Source organism: Anastrepha ludens, chromosome 6 (genome assembly GCF_028408465.1).
Source record: "Anastrepha ludens isolate Willacy chromosome 6, idAnaLude1.1, whole genome shotgun sequence".
Lineage (NCBI taxonomy): Eukaryota > Metazoa > Arthropoda > Insecta > Diptera > Tephritidae > Anastrepha > Anastrepha ludens.
This window is the reverse complement of record NC_071502.1, coordinates 27,026,405-27,050,538: the sequence shown is the minus strand read 5'-3', so window position 1 is coordinate 27,050,538 and position 24,134 is coordinate 27,026,405. Positions and strand designations below refer to the sequence as shown.

Below are 24,134 nucleotides of genomic sequence, written 5' to 3'. Positions count from 1 at the left end.
TGTATTAAAAAATAAAAAAAAAACAAACCAAAAAGTATAATATTATAATAATAATAATAAAAAAGATTAAAAAGAAAAAACTAACTTTGCTCCATTATTTTTGGAACAGAGAAGCGACCATATAATCCAGAAAGTGCATCTCGAGTAGATTGCTTTTGTATAGCAAAGTTATAGTCTAGCACGTTTCCGTTTTCTTACAGTGTGTCAAAGTTGTTTCACAAATATTTCGAAGAGCATTGTGGTTTTTTCTAAAAAAAGTGATCAAATTTACATATTAAAAGTAAAACAACGAGATTGAAATATCGCTCAAAAATGATAGTCGTAATATTTCTATCGGAAACCACGGGGTATATGATCGAAATTTGGAAACTTTGACTCACTGTAAAGAAATTAAAAAGTGCTGAGCCGCTGTGCGGCCACCGTAGCCGAATGGTTCAGTGCGTGACTACATCAAGGCGCACAAAACGGGTGTACGCGCCAATTATATATTGTATATACCTATATATAACCGCTGTTCTACAAAAGTGGTCTACTTATGATGTACTTTCAGGAATATGGTTGTGCTTTTTATACAATATTTCAATCGAAAAATTCAAATTCGTCGAGCTGTGTAATCGAAAAATTTTCAATTTCAAAATGTTATTGGACTACTGGTCATATGGTCGGAAAATTGGTTTGTTTGTGGACTTGAATGTAATAAGAAGTAAACTGAAAAAGATAAAAGAAAAATTATAATTTTAATATTTATTCTATGTTGAAAGTTTTGGTATGGAGTCTCTAAACTTAAAAGTTCCAACGGAGTTGTATGCCATCTGTCTTTGCCCGGATTAACTTAGGAATATCCGGATCGGGCGAATTGTCATTCTGAACGACACTCAGGCGTCACTCAAGACTTTGTCCTCCAGTGAGGTTGAGTCCTCACTAGTGGATGCTTTGTCTAGAGAGGCCTCGTTACCAATAAGATCCGAGCCCTTTCTTGCTATGGGATAACGCACCATCAAAAAGAAGCTTAGGAGTGAAGAACTAAGGCTGAGAGAGGTTAGCGGGCACCAAATTAGAGGGCAACGCTGGGCGCAGTACTTTCTAGGGGGTACAGTTAAAAGAGGTTTACAAACTCATAACTCTTCTCAAGGATAAACTAAGAATGTTCACGGGCATTCTCACAGTCCATTGCCGATTGCGTAGACATTTCCACATTATCGGAATATGGCCCACTGATTCTTGACGTTTCTGCAATCAATCCCAAGTGACTCCAATGCACTTTCTTCCAGCGCGAAGAAGGTTGAGACTTCATGGCCATTTGCTGCCAGAAGAAAGGCACATATTCTGAGTACAACAGAGCTCTATCTTAAGTTTAATTAAGGAACTCGGAGTAGAGGGCACAAAAGACAATGAGATCGACGTGCAAACATCCAATAAATCCAAATCTAAATAATATATAAAGTTAAAACTCAACACTTTTTAATATTTTTATGCATTTTTTTTTTAATCTACAAAAATACCTTTTAAAGAAATGTTTCTGGAAGAAAACTAAATTTTTTTCTTAAAAATTTTTGGAGTTATTTTTTTTTGTTTGTGATTTGTGAACAATACCTCTCTCGGAGTTCTCTTCCTCAACTTCTTAGAAAATGCTTTGATGCCACGTCAATAAAAATTGATCATTCTAGCTCATCCTTTACCTATGGATACGATATCTATTTTAACTAACCACTTCTCACATTTTATTTATATTAAAACTGTATTTCGTATCCATAGTTATAGAACGATCACATCCATAATGTTTTCTCAGGGTAGATATGAGGTTACCAACAAAGGTTAGATATAGAGGAAGAGTAGTAAAAATAAGTCGAGGGACAACGATAGAACTGGGGAAAACTTTCCTCCACTTCCAATGGGAGATCGGCTCTGCGGGCATCGAGCGAACTCTTTTGTAAGCGTAGTCCGTCTAGCCTAACATATCCCTGGGTGAAAACAATTCAGAAGGTGTGACAAACATTAGACCGTTAACCGGCTTTCAGCATTTTTGAAAGAATTAGCTGATTTGCTTATGTTAAAGGGACTGTGAGATCCCCTGAGATTGCATTGGTGGCATAAGAAAAGCACAATGCAACCATTCCTCATTTCATGTCGTTGCCGTCTAAACACCGATTGATCGGAGGAGTATGTGAATATAAGGGAAATGAGCGGGCAGTGTTCTGTTGCCGAATTCCCGATGGCGGGGTAGCCGAAGTTAATCTCACAATTTTGCTTAGAACGGCCAAACCTTGTAATCTATCATTCGTGAACCTAACAAACGGCTCAAAAGAGTGTCCTATTGTGATGAAAATTGTTGTTTTTGTCCTCTCTGCGAACTATTAACTTCCTGGGCTGAACTTCATCAGGTCTTTTACATCTCTTGTCTCATGTTTCCCCCTTAACTTATGTGCGCTATCTAAAAAATAGTAGCTTGTAATACCAACAACCAGCCTTGTCACGGCTAGCACTGTTCAGCTAATGGCTCCCATCGTTCCATCATCACAGTTTCAACTACCAATAAAGACGATTTTGCACCACAGTCATGACTTTATGAACAAGAAGGCAACGAATACCACCAACAGCCATTAAATTCCCCTGATCTGTCTCTTTCCGATTTTTTTTTCTGTTTGATTCAGTCAAAAAACCACTATAAGAAACGCGTTTTAACAGTCGAAAGGAAATCAATTTTTTCTAATAGCCGCAGCAATAGAAGGAGAAGCTCGGTAAAACTCAAAGCATTGAGTGCAAGCTCGAAGCTATTACTTGTGACTAGTCTATAAGAACTGCAACTCGACCTACAAATTCATAGACAAATTGGAAATAAATAAATAATCGACATTTATGCAAAGGCCGCTCGATAAAGGTGCAGCGTCTAAGCTTCCTTCTCGTGCCTACGTCAATGTACAGCTCATTTATCGGCTCTGTTTAATTTCTCTCAAACTTGTGTGGACTAACTTTTTTAAGTAAATAATTTTGTATATGCACCATTCAACATTTGGCAACTCACCTTTCATCGCCCAGGGCTCCTTCCGCAGAATTCCATGTTGAATTTGTCTCATTTGCCGATGGCAAGCCAAATTCACATTGCTGTCATTCGCCACACTGGTCAAGCCAAAAATGATTGAGGTATGTCTCAAGTACTCATACACCCCAAAGTCCTTATCGCTTATCACAAAATCCAAATCGTCCTCATACTCATCATCGTAAGCATAACGGCTGGAGTTCAACGACCGAGAGATGTCTATAGCATCTCGATATGTATCGTCGCTTGAGTTCAAGTTGTTGTAGGGATGCGCTGATGAATCGCTCGAACTGTTGTGATTTACATAGTAACGCGAGCTATTGTGCTGAGCATCAACAATGAACCGCAAGCAGATGAAACAGGACCAAATTAACCACTTTTTGTACATGCTGCTGAACGGAGATGTTGGTGTATTACGAATGACGCCAGAGCGCACTATTTTCTGCTGCCTGTAAAGATAACCAATGTAAGAATCAATGTAATGCAGAAAAAACGAAATTAACTGCTTATTAAATAAAATATAAAATTGATATTTATAAGTAGTATTGACTTAAACTTACAGTGCGCGGTACGCATCCGGGAGTAAATACAAATTAGAAATGTTCTTTCGCGCGCATCTCATTGCCTTTTATTGTAAAAAGCTGCATCAAATTCAGCACTGACATAGATTTACCAAACAAAAAGCAAAGTCATGCTACAAATCGCTTATGCTAAGCGCCATTGAGGGTATTCTTTACGACATGAGCTCTTCCACATGACAGCCAAAAATGGGTGATATATGGCACAGTCACAAAAATGTAATAGAAACTCTACATACATACAAACAGACATACTTGGGTAGTTACTTGTGTTTTGTAGAGTATTGGAGGCATAGGTACACGAGCATACCTACATACATACATACGAACATATTTTCCATGAAAAAAGCTATCACATGACACATCATCAACTAATCATCATGGCTTGTTTGTCCCTATTGTTAGGCAATTGTTTTTTTTTTTATCTCTTTCAACAATTTTCATAAATGGCACAATTGTTGTAGTTAGAATAGCTTAAGAGAATGAAGCGAGAACGTGCCAAGAGCAACGTTCGCTGCAAAAAATAAAGAAATAAAAAATAATATGCAACACGGGCGCCTCTTTTCTAACAAAATTGCCACTTAAATACACTGGAAATTTCCTCCTCCATATCAAATGTTTTATTTCCTACTCTAAATGGTGATCTATTTAGAGGTATCGGATTTTAAATTGAAATAAAACTACGAAAATTATATTGATGGGCAATCTTTATTATTTTTGTGTAGAACTATTCATGACATTTATTTTTCAAAGATAATCCCTTTCAAATGTTGGCCGCAACTCCGTAATCACCAATTTTGAATGACTCGCCGGAGAATTTCGGTGGGCATCTCCTGAATAATTCTAGTAATGTTGCCTTCCACTGTCTCACTCGAAGCCGGTTTATCCACAAAGCATTTAGACTTTACTTTAGATGTGAACTGACCTTTGATGTTTGACATGCAAGCACACTTCTGATGCACACGTGAAACTACAGACTGCCACATCAATCGTGGTCCTTGCTAAATTCCTTAACCAGGCTGAAGCGATCTTCAACCAAGTGCTCGAAATCATAAAAGATTGGCTGCGCAATAGCGGCTTAAGTCTTGCAAACCATAAAATAGAAGGATTTGTTATCAGTAGCAGGAAAATACAATAGTTCAGACAGCAAACCTCAGAGTAAGTGATCATGTACTCGAGTCTAAGTTGTACGTCAAATATCTTGGAGTAATTAGCGATAAAGCAGCGAAGGCTGTAACTGCATTGACACGTATTATGATGAAAACCAGAGGATCTAAGCAGACTTCTAGGAAGCAGTATGGTATCGTCTACCTTGCTATATGCGGTACCAGCCTGGGTCGAAGCAACAAACTGCAGCTCATACATGAAACGCATTAAATCGGTATACCGGTTATGTGCCCTCAGGGTGTACTCCGCATTCCGCACAGTATCGGAGGATGCTGTATTAGTTCTCGCGGTTATACTACCGGTTAAGCTACCTGCTCTCGAATTGCAGAAATAGAAAAACTTTGAGTGGATCCAGCACGGCTGACTAACCGTGGGCATGGATGCTTAAAAGCTTATCAGCATAGCTTTAAGTATGAAGACGATCGGTACTGCACTTTTGTGACAGTTAAGTTGAAGATGCAGAGCATTTTTTCTGGGAAAAAGAAGATTTGAGTGATAGGGTTGGAACGCCAATAATGGTTAGTAACCTAGGAGATATTATGACTGACTCAGAAAAACATTGGTCCGATGTCAGTAATATGGCAAGAATACATAGTAATCACCAAACTATGTCGCGCTGAACAACAGCGCAGATATTCACGTAGAGGCAATAGGTAAGGTAAACGGAGCTGGGATGGGTTTTTAGTGGGTGAGTCGAAAGACAAGTCTCACACTTTTCGGCTTTCAATGCTTTTCGTCACCTCCAAAAACAAAAAAAAACAGACTGCCACCGATTTTTGATGTAGGACTTGATGTTGCATAGAGTTTTAGGCCGTTTAAAAGTAGTTTTTTTCGTGACAAAAAGCCTATCGAAGATTTTCCGCTCTCTACCGAGGAAGTACGGCTATAGAAATAACTTCTCTATCATTTTGATGCTCTATAGCAAGGAAATCGAATTTAACATAAAACTTTGGGCATGCCAAGCTCAAAATATTTTATTAATCCGAAATATGCACGCACAGATTATTCGAAAAAGTCATAAGCATACGAAAAAAAAAATATTTGAGACTCGCACTGCTTGTGGTAATTTTTGTTTCAACAATTCATCAATTGTCGAATACTTTGAAGTCTGACAGAAATCGTCTTGATGGGCACTCAATTATTCAAAGTCAGAATAAATGGGTTGCACGCACACACACCCGCATCGGTGAGAAATAGGCGCACATGCGCAATGCAAGACGAATTAGGTAAACAAGTAGTTGGAAATATGTACATACATACATACATATTTACTTATATGGAACACAATTTTGGAATTTCTTTGCTAATGTTGATATTTTTGTAATCAACAAAAGCGAAATGAAAGCTTTGGCATTCGTTCGTCAACAATTTCATAGTAGTTTAATGATCTTTTATTCTTTTAATAACGTGTTGCGCCTTGGGCGATTATTGCATGCGATTGCACAATACGGCAATAAAAAAGGTAGAGACAGGTAGATCTGGTGACTACGAAACGATTCATAAAACGGTTCATGTACACACAAACATCCGCGGTAGTGCCATTAGTATGGTTTTCACGGCCAATGTCAGTAGAAGACTAAATGACGAACAAAGCCCATGAAATGCAGCTGTATAACAGATATGTATATGTATAAGTGGCCGTCATATCAGTATATGTAAATAATTACATAAGTATATACTCGTACAAGGTAACAGGTGAACGCTTCTATGTTAAGTGATCCAAATGGAAAATGAACATTGCCAGCAATTCTTGGTTAACAATTGGTTTATGTTATATAAATTTGGGAATGTTAAGATTTAGGTACTTGTTCTTCGAAATTATTATATAGAGTTTTTTGCGCAACATCTTTGGTTATTTTAAAAAATTTTATAATTTTTGTTTTAATTTTTTTATCCTAAATTATTTAAGAAAAACAAACTGGAAAAAAAATTTATTGGTAATTTTGAGTTTTATGCATTATTCAAATTAATTTCTGAAACGAAATACCTTCGGTGCATTTAATACTGTGTATATTTTTTTTGGAAATATTTTTAGGGTAAAAAAATTATTCAAGACAACAAAATTGATTTTTGATTTGATTGAAATTAATTTTCTTTTTTATAATTATCGTATAGAGGTAATGAGGTCCATTTGTGGAACAACATCAAGACGCACACCACAAATAGGAGGAGGAGCTCGGCTAAACACCCAAAACGGGTGTACGCGCCAATTATATATATATACAGTGAAATTCCTTATAACCGGACACTCACCGTCGCAGTGTTTTTGTCCGGCTATGGGAGATGTCCGCTTATAAGGGATGAAGTCACAAAATATATACCACACATATAAATTGTATTGTACATAGTTTATTTAAGAAATTTTTTGAAGTAAAGAATATTTGCATACTTTACATTTCAATACTAGTGTTTTAAAACTAAGCTTCTATACAAAGTTTTAAAATTTTAGATTATACCTTGATCAAGGGGTTGGCTAACTGCCGTTGTATTTGGCGGTAAGAAAATAATTTTTATGTTGGTTAAGTTTAATTCCTTTGGGTGAGAAGCCGCGTTATCTAAAAACAAGATAATTTTTCGATTCTGGGCTTTCATTCTTCGATTGAACTGCTGCAGCCATACACTCATTACTTCCAATCCACTAGCAGTTTTGCGATTGGAACATGTTTAAAAGATCGAGGACGGGCTGCTTTACCTATAACCAAAAGCAGCTCCTTATCTCCAGCAATGTTAGCACAGAACACAATTGTGAATCTTTCCTTTGATGGTGTACCGCCCACGAATTTTTCGGATTTAAGAGCGAGGGTTTTGTCAGGTAAGGCACGAAAAAAAGGGCACTTTCGTCTGCGTTGTAAATGGCTTGTCTAAAGGCTTGTAACCGGTCAACAGAGATGGCGGTTTTGTCCTAAACTGTTCGACACCATCCTGGTTTACATCTGCAGCGTCACCAGATACGCATTTGAAAGCAACATTATTCCTTATTCGCCATTTGTTTAACCATCCATCTGAAGCATTAAAATTAGGTACATGTTAAAAGGGGAATCACCTATTCATTTTTATAATGAACAACAAAGCTTGCTTCTGATATTTTTTTAATTTTGTCCGTTTATGAGAAATTTTTTTATGAAAATGGTTTGAAATACTTTGTCCGCGTCCGGTTATTAGAGTGTCCGTTTATTAGGATGATATTTGTATGAAAAAATGAATGAAAAACCTGTGTGCCCAAAATTTGCCCGGTTATTAGCTGTCCGGTTATAAGGACTGTCCGTAATGGGGAATTTCACTGTATATATATATAGAGGTAATAAACCAAAAACCTTCAAAAACATTTTTGTACATTTTTTTTAAATTTTTAGAAATTTGGATTTTAAAAAAAAAATTTTGGACGTTTTGAGATTTATGCATTATTCACAATTATTTTATAAAGTTTTTTGAAGCGAAATATTTTCGATTCATTTAAAAAAAAATTTTTAAATAAATTTGTTTTTGTTATTTCGAAATTCATTCTTTTTCGATAATTATTTTTAATAATTATTTTATATTATAATCTTGCAGCTACCATCTAGTAAACTTAGTATAATATAATTGTTTCCTTTTTTCTTCATTATCTATATTATTAACCATTTAAAACAATAGCCGAAGCCTTAGCAGCCAGTGCTTGTTATTTTTTTTCTTAGCTTTTAAGTGGAATAATTATTTATAATTATTACTCTTTTCAATAAATAAATAAAATATTTTATGGAGTTTTTTTGAAGCGAAATATCTTCGGCTTATTTCAATAATTTTTATAATTTTTTTATATCATAGTTGTTTGGGATAAAGAAAATTATTTAAGAAGAATAAATTTCGGTAATTTTGAGATTTCTAAATGGTTCATTTAAAAACTTCACTAAAATATTTTTAAATTTTTACGATAAAAAATTATTTAAGAAAAAAAAATTGTTGGTCGTTTTGAGGTTTATTTAGTGAAAATCATTGTATAAAGTTTTTTGAAGCGAAACAACTACGGTTCATCTATAAAATTGTATAGCCTTTTTTTAATCTTTTAGGAAAAAAAATTATTTCAGAAAAGAATGGAAAAAAGTTTGTTGGTCATTTAGGATTTATTCTTTATTGATAATTATTATATATGGTTTTTTGAAAAGCAATTTCATAATTTTTTATTTTTTTAGGATCAAAAATTATTTAAGGAAAAAATTTGCAAAAAAAATTGTTGGTAATTTTGAGGTTTATGCATTATTCAAAATTATTCTATTGAGAGTTTTTTCATTTAAAAATTATTACACTTTTTTTTACTTTTTAGGGTAAAAGAATTATTTAAGAAAACCAAAGCTGAGAAAAAAATGTGTGTTTAATTTTTCAGAATAAAAAAATGATTTAAATTTCAAATTATTTAAGAAAAAAATTTTAATTTTAGAAAAAAAAATTGTTTGTCGCTTTAAAATTTACATTTCCAAATATTTCAAAACTTTAGTTAAAATATATATATTTTTTTTATTTTAAAAAATAATTAATTTGCAATTTTGAGTTTTATTCATTGTTAAAAATTATTGCATAGAGTTTTTGCCTAAGCGAAATGTCTTAGGCTCATTTCAGAATTTGTATAAACTTTTTTCGAATAAAAAAATTTTTTAAGAAAACAAATTTTGGAAAACAATTTCTCGAAATAAATTTTAATTTTGGAAAAAAATTTGTTCGTCGTTTTAATATTTACAGTTCCAAATATTTCAAAAGATTTATTTTTTATTTAAATTTATCAGAATAATTACAAAAGAATTTTGCAAAAAAAAAAGTGTTGGGCCTATTGAGCTTTATTCACTGTTGAAAATTATTGCATAGAGATTTTTCTAAACGAAGTGTGCTCGGTTGATTTGAAAATTTTTATAAACTTTTTTTCATTTTTTAAGATAAAGAAAATTACTTAAAAGCAAAATTTTGTAACAATGTTTTTCTTTTTTCTAATTTTTTTCTAAATTTGAGACTTATTCGTTGTAGAAAATTATTGCATAGAGTTTTTTCTAAAAGTATTTTTTGGATAAAAAAGTTTTTTAAAAAATAATTAGTTTACCATTTTGAGATTTATTCGATGTTGAAAATTATTAGATACAGAATTGTTATACAATTTTTTAGAATAAAAAATTATTTAAGAAAAAAAAATTTTGGAAAAAAATTTTTCGAAAAAAATTTGATTTTAGAAAAAAGATTTGTTTGGTCATTCTAAGTTTCTTTTTTTTAGGATAAAAAAATTATTTAAGAAAAAAAATTTGAATTTGAAAAAAATATTGATAATTGAAAAAAAAATTCTTTGGTCACTCTGAGTTTCATTGCTGAAATTAATGTATAAAGATTTTGAAGAGAAATATATTCAGTACATTTCTAAATGTTTATAAATACAAGAATAAAAAAAGTTATTATTTTTTAAGAACAAGAAAAATTATTAGGAGCAAAAGTTTTAGAAACAAAATTTAGGAAATCAGAATAAAATCTTTAGTTATTTTTGAAAAATACCTCCTTTCAGATAATTTTTATTATTGTATTATTTTTGAATAATAGCTTATGCAATGCTTAGTAGTCCCTGCAAGTTTCATAATGGAATTCGCATAACTTTTATAACTTTACGAGTTAATCGAATATGCAAATATATTCAATACCGCGCAGTCAGTCAGTGAATCAATGAAACTGATTTTAGTTTATCTTATTAGACTTGGTATGGATTCTGGCCGCTAGTTTGATAACTGTGTGCAAGATAATGAACTGGCATTATCCATAATTTCTCCCTCACTGCCCTGCTTTTGCAAGGCTAAAGTTCAAATATATCTGCTTTATCACTCTGCTAATCTAACATATACACCCTTCTGGCAGATGCTACCTGCCAGAATGACAAGCCTACAGAATAATAATCAGTTTAACTTTTTCGTTTCAGATGTCCTGAAGAGCCAAAATCCCGGTGATAAGCAACCTATTTTTTTAAGACGCCCACTTTGGTGCCACCCTACTACAAAAAAATATGTCAAACAAAAATTTTTTCTTTTGTAACTATTTGATGTCAATAATAACATACTATAAAATATAACCGACGACATTTTATTTTCTTGAAAAACAAAAAAATGATGTCTCCGAAATGTCCAATTGTTGAGAACGACGGTGAACTGATGTTCCTGGTGATTCACGAACACTCTCGGCCACAGCAGCAATATTTTCGGGTGTACGCACGGTTTTTGGTCGGTCACGCGTTGGTTTGTCAATAAGAAACCCAGGTTCTCTTACTTTTTTCGCAAAGTAACGCACATACACTTCATTCGGTGCTTTTCTTCTTCCCATTGCCGTACGTAATTTTCGTACACATTCTGCAACATTACAATGATTTTCAAAGTAATTTCGTAATATTTCCCAGCGTTCTTTGAGCGTATACACAACCATTTTCGTTCAGCGGAAGAATAAAACTAATTTTCTGTCAAATCAGATGACAGCTAAGTGTTACCATTCTTCAAATAATACCTAGTTCAAATCCGTAGCGATAGATGGCAGGCCCTTTATAAAACTGAGTAGTTGACCAGACTAATACCTGTAACAGAAATATAGGGTTTTTCAGTAAGAGCGCTTCAACTTTTGAACTTTTTTGAATAAAATACGATCGATTTGACTTTTTTAACTAATTTTTTTTTTTTTATTATCGAGTTTGAACATATACATTTAAGTATGAAATTCGATTTCTTTTGCATGACCACCGCGTGCACGTTTTACGAAGTCCAATCGTTGAACCCAATTTTCGACCACTCTTTTGCATAAATCGGCCGAAATTCCAGCAATTTCGCGTTCAATATTGGCTCTGAGCTCACAAATCGTCGCCGGCTTGTTACTGTAGACCAATGACTTCACATAACCCCAAAGAAAATAGTCTAGAGGCGTCAAATCACTCGAGCGCGGCGGCCATTCGACCGGTCCATTTCTGGAAATAATGCGCTCATCGAACTTACTCTTCAACAAATCAATTGTAGCGTGTGCTGTGTGCTGTGTGGCTTGTGGCCCCGTGCTGTTGAAACAACATGTCGTCGAAGTCCATACCATTCAATTGCGGCCAAAAATAATCGTTTATCCTGTCGCGGTATCGATTTCCATCCACAGTAACGTGGCGATCGTTCTCGTCAACGAAAAAATATGGGCCAATTACGCCGCCGGCATGTAAACCGCACCAAACAGTGATTTTTTCGGGATGCAACGGTGCCTCATGAATCACGTGTGGATTGCTTTCTGCCCAGTAACGCATATTTTGCTTGCTGACAAAGCCATTGAGCCAAAAGTGAGCTTCATCACTGAAGATGATTTTTTGGAAAAAGTAGCTCTTAAAGTAGCAGCAACAGAAAGATTATTTTCATAAAAAATTTGCACGATTTGCAATCGTTGCTCAAGTGTGTAGCGTTCCATGATGAAATGTATACTAATGAAGTTTACAAATGGCAAATATTGCGTCGTTCCCCCTCCCTATCGGAAAAAAGTTGAAGCGCACCTATTGAATAACTCTATACTCAACCACAATAACAAAATGAGAGATTGCGCTTTCTCTTCTCCTTAATTTTTTCTCCAGATGTATCACAACGGACTCTAAACTAACTTACGGCATTTTTTTTACATATTGGGGAAAAAGATTATGAAAAACTAACAGGATTTTTTAGCAACTTCAAATTTGGAGTTTATTATACTAAGAATAGCTACGAAATCTCATGCCTAAAATCTTTCTAGACATTTAAATTAAAAAACGCGGAATTGGAATTTTCCGAATTTTTGTACAAAATCTTAATATCAGATTTATATGGTTCTTGTTAGGCAGCTATATTTTTATGCAAAAATATTTAATATTAAAAGAGAAATATGAAAAGTAGTCAAAAGTGGGCAAAATGTTGATGAACTATCGTTTTGGTGCGGGGTGCACATATGTCGTTGAGCATTTGAGTTTAAAGTGGAATATTTCTTTCGAACGAACCCATTTCTAGAACATCAGCCCACAAGCAAAAGAAAATTTAAGGTGATTCTTGGCATCGTGCCTGTAAAGGTAGCTGGTATAAAGAGCGAGCTTCATATCTGCACAGAATTTTCTAGAAATACTAAGCTTTTTTTATTGTAAATTATTATTTTTGTTTGTTTTGTAAATTATGTCAAATAGTGCGCCGATCGAAACCAGTTGGACAGTGTTTTTTTCTACAAGCCCACTACTAAAAATATGAAACCAATTGTTGTTTACTCGCTTGCATTTGCTGCATAGCTGACTGAGCAAGTAATTAAATTAGGTTTGGTGTTAGTTGACGTTAATGGAGAAACACAAATCAAATATTTTGTAAGGTATGCCGAAGAGCGCTTAAGTATGTAAATATGAATATGCCCCGCATAATGAATTAATTTGATTTACATTTGGATGGCAAATAACTGCTAGTGCATAATTTCAATTGCATTTGTATGTGTTAGCACCAATACGAAAATTTTTCTTTGCCGACGTGTTTACTAATATTTGTAAGCCACTGTTTGCACCTTTTGCCTAACCAAAGTAAATCTACAGCATCGATTGCCCTTGAAAATTTAAATTGAGTGCACCAAAGCAAATGAAGTCAAACGATGAGATGGCAGTTTCCATACAAACATACATACATACATTCATACGTTCAAACATACATACATACATACATTCATACATATATAATTAGCACAAAAAGTCGGTCGAGTAAATACCCAACATGGATTGGTCTGTAAAATATGTAGAGATGGCCATTTGCATGACTGCCCAGTTAAGAGTTAAACGAGCCGTTGGCATTAGGCAACAGGTGAATGGGCGAGGGAAGCGAGGAAGTGTTGGCGGAATGAGTGCGATTTTAAATTTAAGACAAGAAAATTAGCCAACAAACACAAATAGCGCCAAACCTAAATGGTCGAATGGCCCTGATGCTATTTTTGCTCATTGTGTGTGTGTTTTTTTTTTATTATTTTACTTTGCTTTATATACATAAATTTTTTACAAGAAATCGAATTGCCAAATGTGAATTAATATTCGAAAATGTAAGATATGTAAGATATGAAAAATCTATATTAAAAAAAAGTTAAGCTACAAATATAATAAAATGCATATGTATGTAAGTCGAAAGCGAAAGAGGCAAATATCAAAATTGGCTCAATGAACTTTAATAACCCAAAGCGTGAAGTACAAAATTTAATAGCTGAATTTCGTACACTTAGCAGCAGTCGTAACAAACCGAACAAGCCAGATGATAACAACCATACCGGGTGCGCCAATTGAAGGGAGACCTTTTCGAAGTAACTAGAAGTTACCCCAACCTCGCCATTATTTTAAACAGTAACAGCTGAGTGGGTAGGTGTGTTACATGATGGAAAGAATAATGAGATTGCGCCTATCGCGGTCTCGTTACTTTGCTCTCAGCGAATTTGACAACGAGTTACTTGATTTTAGCTGCAGTATGGCCCGATTACCATTTTCGTAACTTGACTTTTTTTTGTTATTTAGTCCCGGAGTTGAAGTTCTTTCTTCATGACATTTTTCTAGCCTGTTCTAATTAAAATGTAATGTTTATAATTTTGTAAAATATACATTTTTTAATAATTATTTAAATAATTCACTCAGTTTTATTTAGCTTTACTTTTTTTAACATTTTTTAACATCTGGTGGCATTGCCCGCGATTGCAGGTACTGTTAGTGTTCTTCTGCTTTCGGTAGTCAAATCTCTCTCTCGCTACTGCAGTGTTGCCTAGCTTTGGATATAAAAACGCACTAAAATGCCCATTTAAAGAAAATAAAACACCAAATTTTTGTTGAATCACTTAAAGAACTTTGTATGCGTGACAAATTGTCTTAAGAATGTGCGTTTTTTAAAATAAATGTGTTATGCTTATGCACAATTTAATTTATGAGTTTTTTTTGTTAAGGGAACGACTTATTTGCTATATTTGAGGTTATGTAACTAAATAAGGTACTCTTTTTGTAAAAATGTCAGTATAGTTTCTTTAGTATTTTCTGGCATTTTTCCGCCTATTTTTACAATGAATATACCTCTTGATGCCCTATGTCCCACTAAGCATTGATGGTTGGAGGAAACGATTACATACACCTCTATGGTTTTAATCCGGAAAAAATTAAATTCACACTTTCAAAATATCAAACTTTATAAGAACCAACTAATTTTCATTAGCACTAAAATCTTCTCAGAGTGGCCGTTTTTAACCTTATTTTGTATAATAATACAGTTTTTTTTAACTTAAGGTTTCGATAGCTTTAAATTAAAAAAAAAGAAGCAAACACTAAACTTCGTATTTGCGGCATAAAAAAGCACTAAATTTATTGCGAAGAGCAAATGGTTGGCAATACTGCTCAACTCGGAAAAACGTGACGTCACGCACTCTCTGATGGACGCAATCTTCTTTCTATCATTCTTGGATGTGTTACTACCATTCGGAATTGAGAGGGAATGTAGGTTCGAATATCGGTGAAACATCAAAATTAAGAAAACATTTTTTCTTATAGCGGTCGCCCCTCGGTAGGCAATGGCAAACCTCGGACAAATCTCCGAATGTATTTCTGCCACGAAAAAGCTCTTCATAAAAAATATCTGCCCTTTGGAGTCGGCTTGAAACTGTAGGTCTCTCCTCCTCCAAACACTCAAACGGGGTGTACGCGCCAGTATATATATATATAATCCCCTCTAATGCAGTACTTTTATTACGCGACTTTATGTCCCTCATATAACGCGTTATTTCCCCTCATTTCAAACAGAAATCCATTATTTTCTCGATATGGCAGTAGTGCTCGATATCTCGTAAAGTATCGATGAAACAATCGTTGCTGTTTTTTCTTTTTGTTCCATTCAGCTGTGAGTTACAGGGTATTCACCATGAAAGGAAACAAAGAGAAAATTCGACCAAGCCAGGCCGCTGAAAGTGTGAATGGTGTTTATGGTGTCGATACTGTAACAGCTAATTCGTGCAATTTTGGTTTCATGGATTCCGTTCAGGCATTTTTGATGTTGAAGAAAATGTTGTTGATATCGAAATGGCGATAAAATCAAAGAAATAATCAAAGTTGACTAACATTTTAGTAGTAAAAGCATCGTCCAGGAGCTAAAGTTTGACTAAAAAACAGTTTGAAACCATTTGCGCAACATAAAAAATAAAAAAAAATTGTTTTGTCTCTCCCCAAACCTACAATATATATCCTCATCGCCGTACCATTATACTTTCAAGTTCCTACTCAGAAACGATAAAGGAGCGGATTGTCGTTAACCTTCATTGGATGAATCAATTGGATCTTAGCAGTGAATACTCCGCGTAATTTCGACGAATATTTCACTTTGAAAAACTCACAGTTTTTATTTTGCAAACAATTTTACAAGGTATCGGGAAAATTTGCAAGCACGAAGTGATTAATTTCGACAGATAAAATATGACATTGACTGACAGTTAAGATTTTAAGCGAGTAAGTGCCAAGAGAGGCCTTTAAGCTGAAACACAATGGGAACTGATACGGCCCGTGTCCGGCATTGGACAGCAGAGAAAGCAGGGACTTCGATGCAACGATTCTCTCCATGCCCCTTGAAGCCATGCCATCCAGAGTCGCACTTGACAAGAGATGCAGTGTGGTACTGCCAGAAAGAAAGTCAATTGTGGTCATGAGCCCGTGTGTGAGCCCGGCAAACTCTGTTTTCGCATTTTCACGGATGGCTCCAAGACCGCGCACTGCTCCGGCTTTGGTGTCTACGTGGAATGCAGCGGGACAAAACTACTCTGCGCTCTTGGAATACACGCATCTGGGTTTCAAGCGGAGGTGTATGCTGTTCAAGAAGCGATGAACTTTGTTGTGGAAAACAGATGGAGAGGCAGATCTTAATATGTCTGCAGCGACAGCCAAGCTGCGCTCATGGCCTTAGACAGCCCTTCAACACTTCAAGGGTAGTCGAGTACAGCCTGTCTGGCAGGCTGAGAGAGCCTGCATATGGACGAAACTGATGTTAATTGTCATGTCTGATCGGCTGTCGCAGATCCTCCTGTTTTTAAGCATAACGAACTGTATGCAGTTGTATGGTTGGACTGATACGGGGAAGATAGACATCTCAGACAGCGTACTCTGCTTAGCATGGGGAGAGGAGAGTGAGACGGCGGGCCACTTTCTATGCGCCCTCGCTCGAATCAGGCTTGCGGTCTTTGGCACTGATGTGTTAAGAAGCGTCCACTTGCGGTCCTTGGCACCACAAGATCTAATCAGATTTCTTCGAAGGTCTGGTAGATTTAAAGAAAATTAAAAAGGGAACCCGAGTGCAGTACAATGGACATAAAGTTGTCTGAGTGCTGTCCTTGCTAGTTGTCCCGAGAAAAAATAGTGCTGCTGTGTCATACCATTCTAAGATTAAAGCATAGACCCTTATTTGGTCTACCCAGTATGCATCTAAAAAGAGGTTATCCACACGCATGCGCCATTCAAAGCGATGACCTTTCGTATTTGTGCTGTGTGTAGTTGTATAAAAGCTAATGAATGAAAGGCGCTAAGTGCGAAATTGGCCCAATTGCGCAACATCTACCGATAAGTGCGGGTGGAAAGGCGACTCGATATGATATTTATATAGTTGAATATTTGGATGTGATTTTTTTTTTTTCGTTTTTCAATAAAACACCTAAAAGCAAGGCAGATGAATTTTATTATGTGTCTTTCACAAACGCGTTTTGCTTTTGTTAAGCCTGCCGTTACAACTTTGGGGCACCTCGACCTTGACGCTTGATGCTTGATACCTGATGCTCGGCTGCGTGTGAATACGGAGCGGTCTAATTCGACGCCGCAACCAAATATAAAGAAAAAACCATTAAGCCAACAAGATAACCAGCCAAACAACCAACACACAAATACTCGCACATAGCAACAAACTAATAGTCATTACACACATATGGTACATACACACACACACATGCAAACAAAAATATGTATGCGCTAGCTAAGGTCACAAGTGGGGCGTTTAAATGCACTTTACCGGCTCGAGCAGCATTGCGTCTAAGCGTGTAAGCGTGCAAGCGTCTCACTGTCAACTTTACCTTCAACTGTTGTCTGCCTGTTTTGGTATAATGAATCTTTCAAATCACCCGACTAATTTCATTGCGAAGCCGGCCTTAAGTAGTGCCCAAATCACTTCTAAGGCAAGCGACGTTTTACCAAATACAAAAACAAACACTTGAGCACTAACATACACACATACATACATAAGTACAATATATGCGTAAACTGGTCATGCACTTTTGTTCCTTTATATTTTTTAATACGTTTTTTGACATTAGCATTGCCACTTGAAGTATTTTTTTTTTATTTATTATTTTTGTTTTCCAACGAAAAGTGTTCGCTTGAAATTCCCCACATCTGTCAACTGCATACACATACATACATACGTACATATTCGTAGTTTTTGTACGTTGTTGGGTCGCTGTCAATGCCGCTGCAAAGAGAACAACAAAAAAAGCATGTGAAAGAGCAGAAAACCTATTCGCCGCTAATTGATTGGGCAAACAATAACAACTTCACAAATTTTGAGCAATTTTTTAGTTAGTTACTGATTGCGTCGATTTGTCACGAGGAGAAGAAGCAGGAAAGTTTACCCTGTAGAACCTAAGTTTGGCATACTTAGAACCAAAAACAACAACTTTTCTACTTTTTGCATTAAAAATCAAGACTTAGTCGTTAAATATGGATGTATGAGAATTTTTCCGATTATATTTGGTCGATATTTTAAATTTGTATTTGCACTAGGTTTCAAATGAAAGTATAAATAATGACTATTTGCAGCCTCACAGCATTCGTTTACTTCCTATATTTTCACTGACTGTAATTACCCCCTCAAAGCATGCCGTGAAGAGGCGCTATCGTGTAAGTTTGAGGGGGAGCCTGCATTAGGGGCTTCAAAAAATCGATTTTTGTTTTTTGCATTAATGTCTTCCCAAACTATCCAAGAATGTGTCCTCAAAATTTCAGAAGCAAATTCAAAATATTTTCGGAGTTACAGAAGAAATTGTGAGCAAGCGTCGAACAGGTATACGAGCGTATATATTCCCTAGCTGCGTCGGCTTAAGCAAAGCCATAATTAGCATTTAAGTTCAGTTTTAATTTGTTTCTCGACACCTGCATATCTTGAAATCATGCAGAGCTATCCAAAAGGGAACAAATCTTCAAGTGAACGGAATGGAAAACCAGGGCAGCGCAGATTCCACGACAATCAGTTTCATAATGTTTCGTCATCGAACGATGACTAACCGATTTCTCGGTTTTTTATTTTTACGATCTTTCCTAATTGGCGGGAAAGATAGCGAAAAAGTTAAACGTCCTATCGAAACGAGATAACATTGATTGTATTCGGAATTAAATTCTCTTCTAGTTGAACCTAAAAAACCTTAAGAAAGTTATGATTAACCCACTTTTTAAACAATCTAGAGTGAATTTGTTATAAAAACATTTTTCTATTAGCTGTCGCCCCTCGGCAGGCAATGGCAATCCGAGTGTATTTCTGCCACGAAAAAGCTCCTCATAAAAATATCTGCCGTTCGGAGTCGGCTTGAAATTGAAGGTCCCTCCATTTGTGGAACAATATCAAGACGCACACCACAAGTAGGAGGAGGAGCTCGGCCAAACACCCAAAAAGGGTGTACGCGCCAATTACATACATACATACAAAATGAATTTGTTTTTCCAAAAAAATTAATTTTTTTTTAATTAGCGAAAAATTCTTGAAGTTTTCACTTTTTGTTTAATTTTCTTGGTATAACCAGAAGCTATACTATACTAAAAAAAATTTTTTTTGGGTTTTTGGTTTCAGATGAAAAGTGCGACCTGCATCTTTCCCGCCGCACGACACAAGCACACTCGAGGCGCTTCGGCAAAATGCTTGTACCAGGCATAATATGACATATGTTTTAATGAAAAAATTTGAGAAGACTGCTGAAATATATAACAATAAAACCTGAAAGTTTCATTTCAATCGAATATTTCTTTCTCTCCCAAAAAAATCCACGTAAAAATCGATTTTTTGAAGCCTCTAAAGCAGGCTCCCCCTTAAATCGTTCAAATCAAGGCGCATTCATTAAAGAGACAGATACCTATAAAATTTCGAAAAAATATTTTTTTTTTTGTTTTATAAAATGTTAAAATGATCCTTTAAAAATATGTCAAAAAAATTTTAGAACGTAAAGTATTTCTTATATTATAGATCGTCAACCGTGACGACTCTATGCTTTACGTTCAAACGCTGGGAGAGGTTGAATTTTCATGTATTCAAACTTTAGACGCGTTTTTCTGAAAACTATATTTTTCGAAAGGTTGCCGCCGTAGCCGAATGTGTTGGTGCGTGATTACCATTCGGAATTCACAGAGAAATCGTTGGTTCGAATCTCGGTGAAGGCAATATTAATAATAAAAAACATTTTTCTAATAGCGGTCGCCCCTCGGCAGGCAATGGCAAACCTCCGAGTGCATTTCTGCCATGAAAAAGCTCCTCATAAAAATATCTGCCGTTCGGAGTCGGCTTGAAACTGTAGGTCCCTCCATTTGTGGAACAACATCAAGACGCACACCACAAATAGGAGGAGGAGCTCGGCCAAACACCTAACGGAAGTGTACGCGCCAATTATTTATTTTTTTTTTTTTTAATTTTCAAACTTAGATTTACATATAAGGTTTTGGTTATAGAATGAACAATATTTTCTTAATAAAATTATAAAAATTAAGTGAGAAATAAAAAATTGTCAAAACTTTTCAATTAGTCCCATTTGTTGTTTAACGCACTGTATTTTATTTTTTGCTTAAGTTTTTAACAATTATAAAAATGAATTGCAAAATCATATTGACATCGAGCCCTTCGATAGCCCAGGCGTATGAGTAATAATTATCTTATGTACAATGGGTATTTCAATAGGGGCGTAAACATGTTTTTGTTTAATTACTTTACTTTAAAATCTTTTTTATGACCTGGCTAAGTGAAAACATCATTCAAGGTTCAACGAGCACCATTGTGAAATTTAGGAGTCAACAAAGTTAAAAATTACTACCATTTCATTTAAGTTGATCATAATAATCATCCCACCAGTCAGTCGCTCCTATAGTGAATGGATTATTTACTGCTCACTGTTATATATTAAATGTTTCTTTGTCAACACAGACAACACACCGGTCGAAGTATCAAAATCATCGCAGCCGTAAGATTTTCAGTAGAAAATGATCCAAAGCAGTCGATTATATTGGTGTTGGAAGTCCCAGTCCACAACAGTGCAAAAAGATCCAAAGCAGTCGATTCTATGGGTATTGTAAGTCTCAGTCCACAAAAGTGCAAAAGGATCCAAAACAGTGGATTCTATTAGCATTGGCAATTTCTGTCCACATTATAAAAAATTTTTGTATAAGGATCAGAGCTTACACCCTTAGAAAGCCAAATTAATTCAAGGAATTAAGATACTTTATCATTTTGAGCGGCTAAACCTCGCCAATTAGACTCTGCAAAAGATTAAATAAAATCTTGTATTTCAACGAAAAATCATATTTAGCGTTTAAGTTCATTTTAGGCTTAACGACTTTTATCAATCAGGAGAAGGTGTTGCACAGCACTAATTCCATACGTAATTCAATATCCTCCATTACATCCAGGAACAATTACTTTTGCCTACGTAACAAAAGTGTTTTAGGATATAATTGGTCATCATACTCGTATAACTGGACATTAGCAAAATGTGATTCGAACAAATTAATGTCGCACGAGACTCAGCTAGTGAAACACTTAAGAGGGGAAGTTCAGTAATCTCCCCTCAAGTAATGTAACGCCGTATTGCATCAATAGGCCAACGTCACTGGCCTCACAGAGAATTTGAGAAAAAATATAAAAAAGGCGAATTGCCAACGTTCCAACCGAGGTCTGTTGCACTATGATGGGAAATAGAGTCCAAAGAATAGATCACTGCAAATGGATTTTATCAGCGGTTCTGATTACATATGTACGTATGTAAATATGTATGCACAATAAACTTGGACTATATTCCGGAGTTTTATTTTATTTTTTATTTATTTTTCTATTTAAAAACGCTTTAAAAAAATTTGTATCAACAAAAATCGTTACATGAAACGGCATATTCTTATGATATAGCCTCCAAACAGAATCTATTAAGAAATCGAAGCGATATGTATCACTCAACCAAAAAGTATGCATTCTCATACGGCATGCAAAACGAACACACACCCAATAATTTCCATTGAGTTCGCAAACGATATAAACAAACCTGGCCCACTGACTCACTGATTGACATCGCAACACAATCCAAAGGTAAGTATTACAAAATAACGTGAGCACACTTACCTACATATGCACATATGTACACACGAGTAAGTGAACAAAAGCGGACAGAGGTAATGGAGAGGTATTGACAATATCACTGGATATGGCGCTGGCGGCCAATGGCCATAACCACAGACAATCAATCTACTGCCATGTGGTAAAGCCGGGTTTCATTACCGCCAGCAGCAAAAGTGGAAATGCAAGAGTGTAAAAGAGCTTGTGAGAGTGGAAAGGAGAAAGAGGGTAAAAAGCCAGTAGGAGAAAATGAGTTGTGGTTGGTTGAAAAAATCTGTTTTTATTGCCATTTCGAGAGCAATGAAAACAAGATTCACTTTTTATTACATTATATTGTGGTATTTAACCCAATTTGAGCGTAGCTATTAAAGCCAATAATTGTGCAAAGCAAAAAAAAAAGAGGTTGATATCATATTATATATGTTATGTAGTTGTTGCATTCAATGAAAAAGTGCGAAGTGCGAAAGAGCGAATACATGTGTCAGATGCATAAAAGAGCAAACGATTTTCAACAGATAAGATAGGGGAAAGGAAGTTAATAAATTGGTTAAGTAAAAGAGAGAAATTGTAGAGCCGTGCACGAAGTCTGCTGTGTGAGCGCGGTAGGGGGAACATGAGGTGCGATATGTTGTAGAAATACCATTAAACGAGAGTGAGCAAGTGCAAGTGTGGTGTTTCCAAAAAGCGGGAATGACAACAACAAGTGCAGGCAATGATGTTAATTGCAAACAACAAAATTGCAACAAGCACAGTAAGTAACAGCAATTGTTCCAAGTACCACCAACAATAAAGCATAATAAATGTATGTATGCAATCGAGATGATGTAGCTAACACACATTTTTATCTACATACGAACTCAGTTTTTTGACACAGTGGCATAGCTGGTGGTGGCAAGAGTTGACAGAAAGCGAGCGAAAAATAGCAACAACATTAATAACGCAGCAGCAACGACTGTAGTAACAGTTTAGTTATGCGGCTTTTAATTTTCCTTTCTTGTTTCGTTTAGTTTTGCGTTTTTTGTGTGTGTGTTTTTTTTTTTAAATCAAGTAACTGCCAATGACGTTCGGAGTCTGTATTTTGTACAGCAGTTGACATGCATGCAAGCAATAACAAAAACTACAATGGATGTATGTGTGTGTGTGTGTAAGATTTAAAAATAGCAATTTCGTAATGTTCGATGTTTTTGAAAGGCTTTCTCTGAGACGACAGCATAAATGCATAAAGGCACCTTCGTCCACGTAATTACTGCATAAATGTATGTATGTGTGTCAGTATGTATTGATCAAACGTTGACATGAGATTTGAAGCAAGAGATAACTTTTTCATTGCAGACAATAGACTTACGAATAACCACGTCGCGGCTAACTAAGAGTACTTTTATGCATTTAAACATTAAGCTGCATTTTTTTTTAAATAAGCCTAGAGCCTTTAAAAAAAGTTATGGCCGAGTAGCGTTAGAAAGATTTAAAAGTGCATTTGATGATAAACTGCAACAGTCTGCAACGCTGCGTAAATTTGCGCAACCTCCAATAGCTGCTGCAGAAGTTGGGAGCTCCTCACACAACAATATAACTAAACATATACACATACATATATATGTACGCACTATACATACATACGCACTATTTTCAAAATATATTTAGACAATTTCCACACTCGTAGCCGTATTTACCGATCATTAGACGATCGGCACACTTACAGAAAAGCTAGATTTACCATTTAATCCCCATTGTAGTAGCTGTGGGGAACTTTCAGAGGAGACTGTTGGAAACTTTCTCTGTAAATATCCGTGCTCGACAGCCAGACGACTAAGCTCCCTAGTTAAATGTTTCCTCGACAGCCTGGGGAAATACTCTCATTAACCTTCTCAGTTACATCAACAGTTGTAGATATCTGCTTGTTGTAGGTCTCAAAATGTTATCAAAACGACGCTTTAGTGCTAGCGAGCAAATTTTTGCACTTTTGCCAAATTTTCTGAATAATTATTTATCACTACT

General features: G+C 35.4%; 1 protein-coding gene across 1 annotated transcript in view; it reads right to left on the bottom strand.

Moving 5' to 3' along the window:
* LOC128865981 (nose resistant to fluoxetine protein 6-like) overlaps positions 1 to 24,134 on the bottom strand; it is a 49,671-nt gene that overhangs the window by 4,561 nt on the left and 20,976 nt on the right. The window contains exon 3 of the mRNA XM_054106431.1: positions 3,023 to 3,486. Coding sequence (XP_053962406.1) covers positions 3,023 to 3,486 — 464 coding nt within the window. The remainder of the gene's footprint in view (positions 1 to 3,022; positions 3,487 to 24,134) is intronic.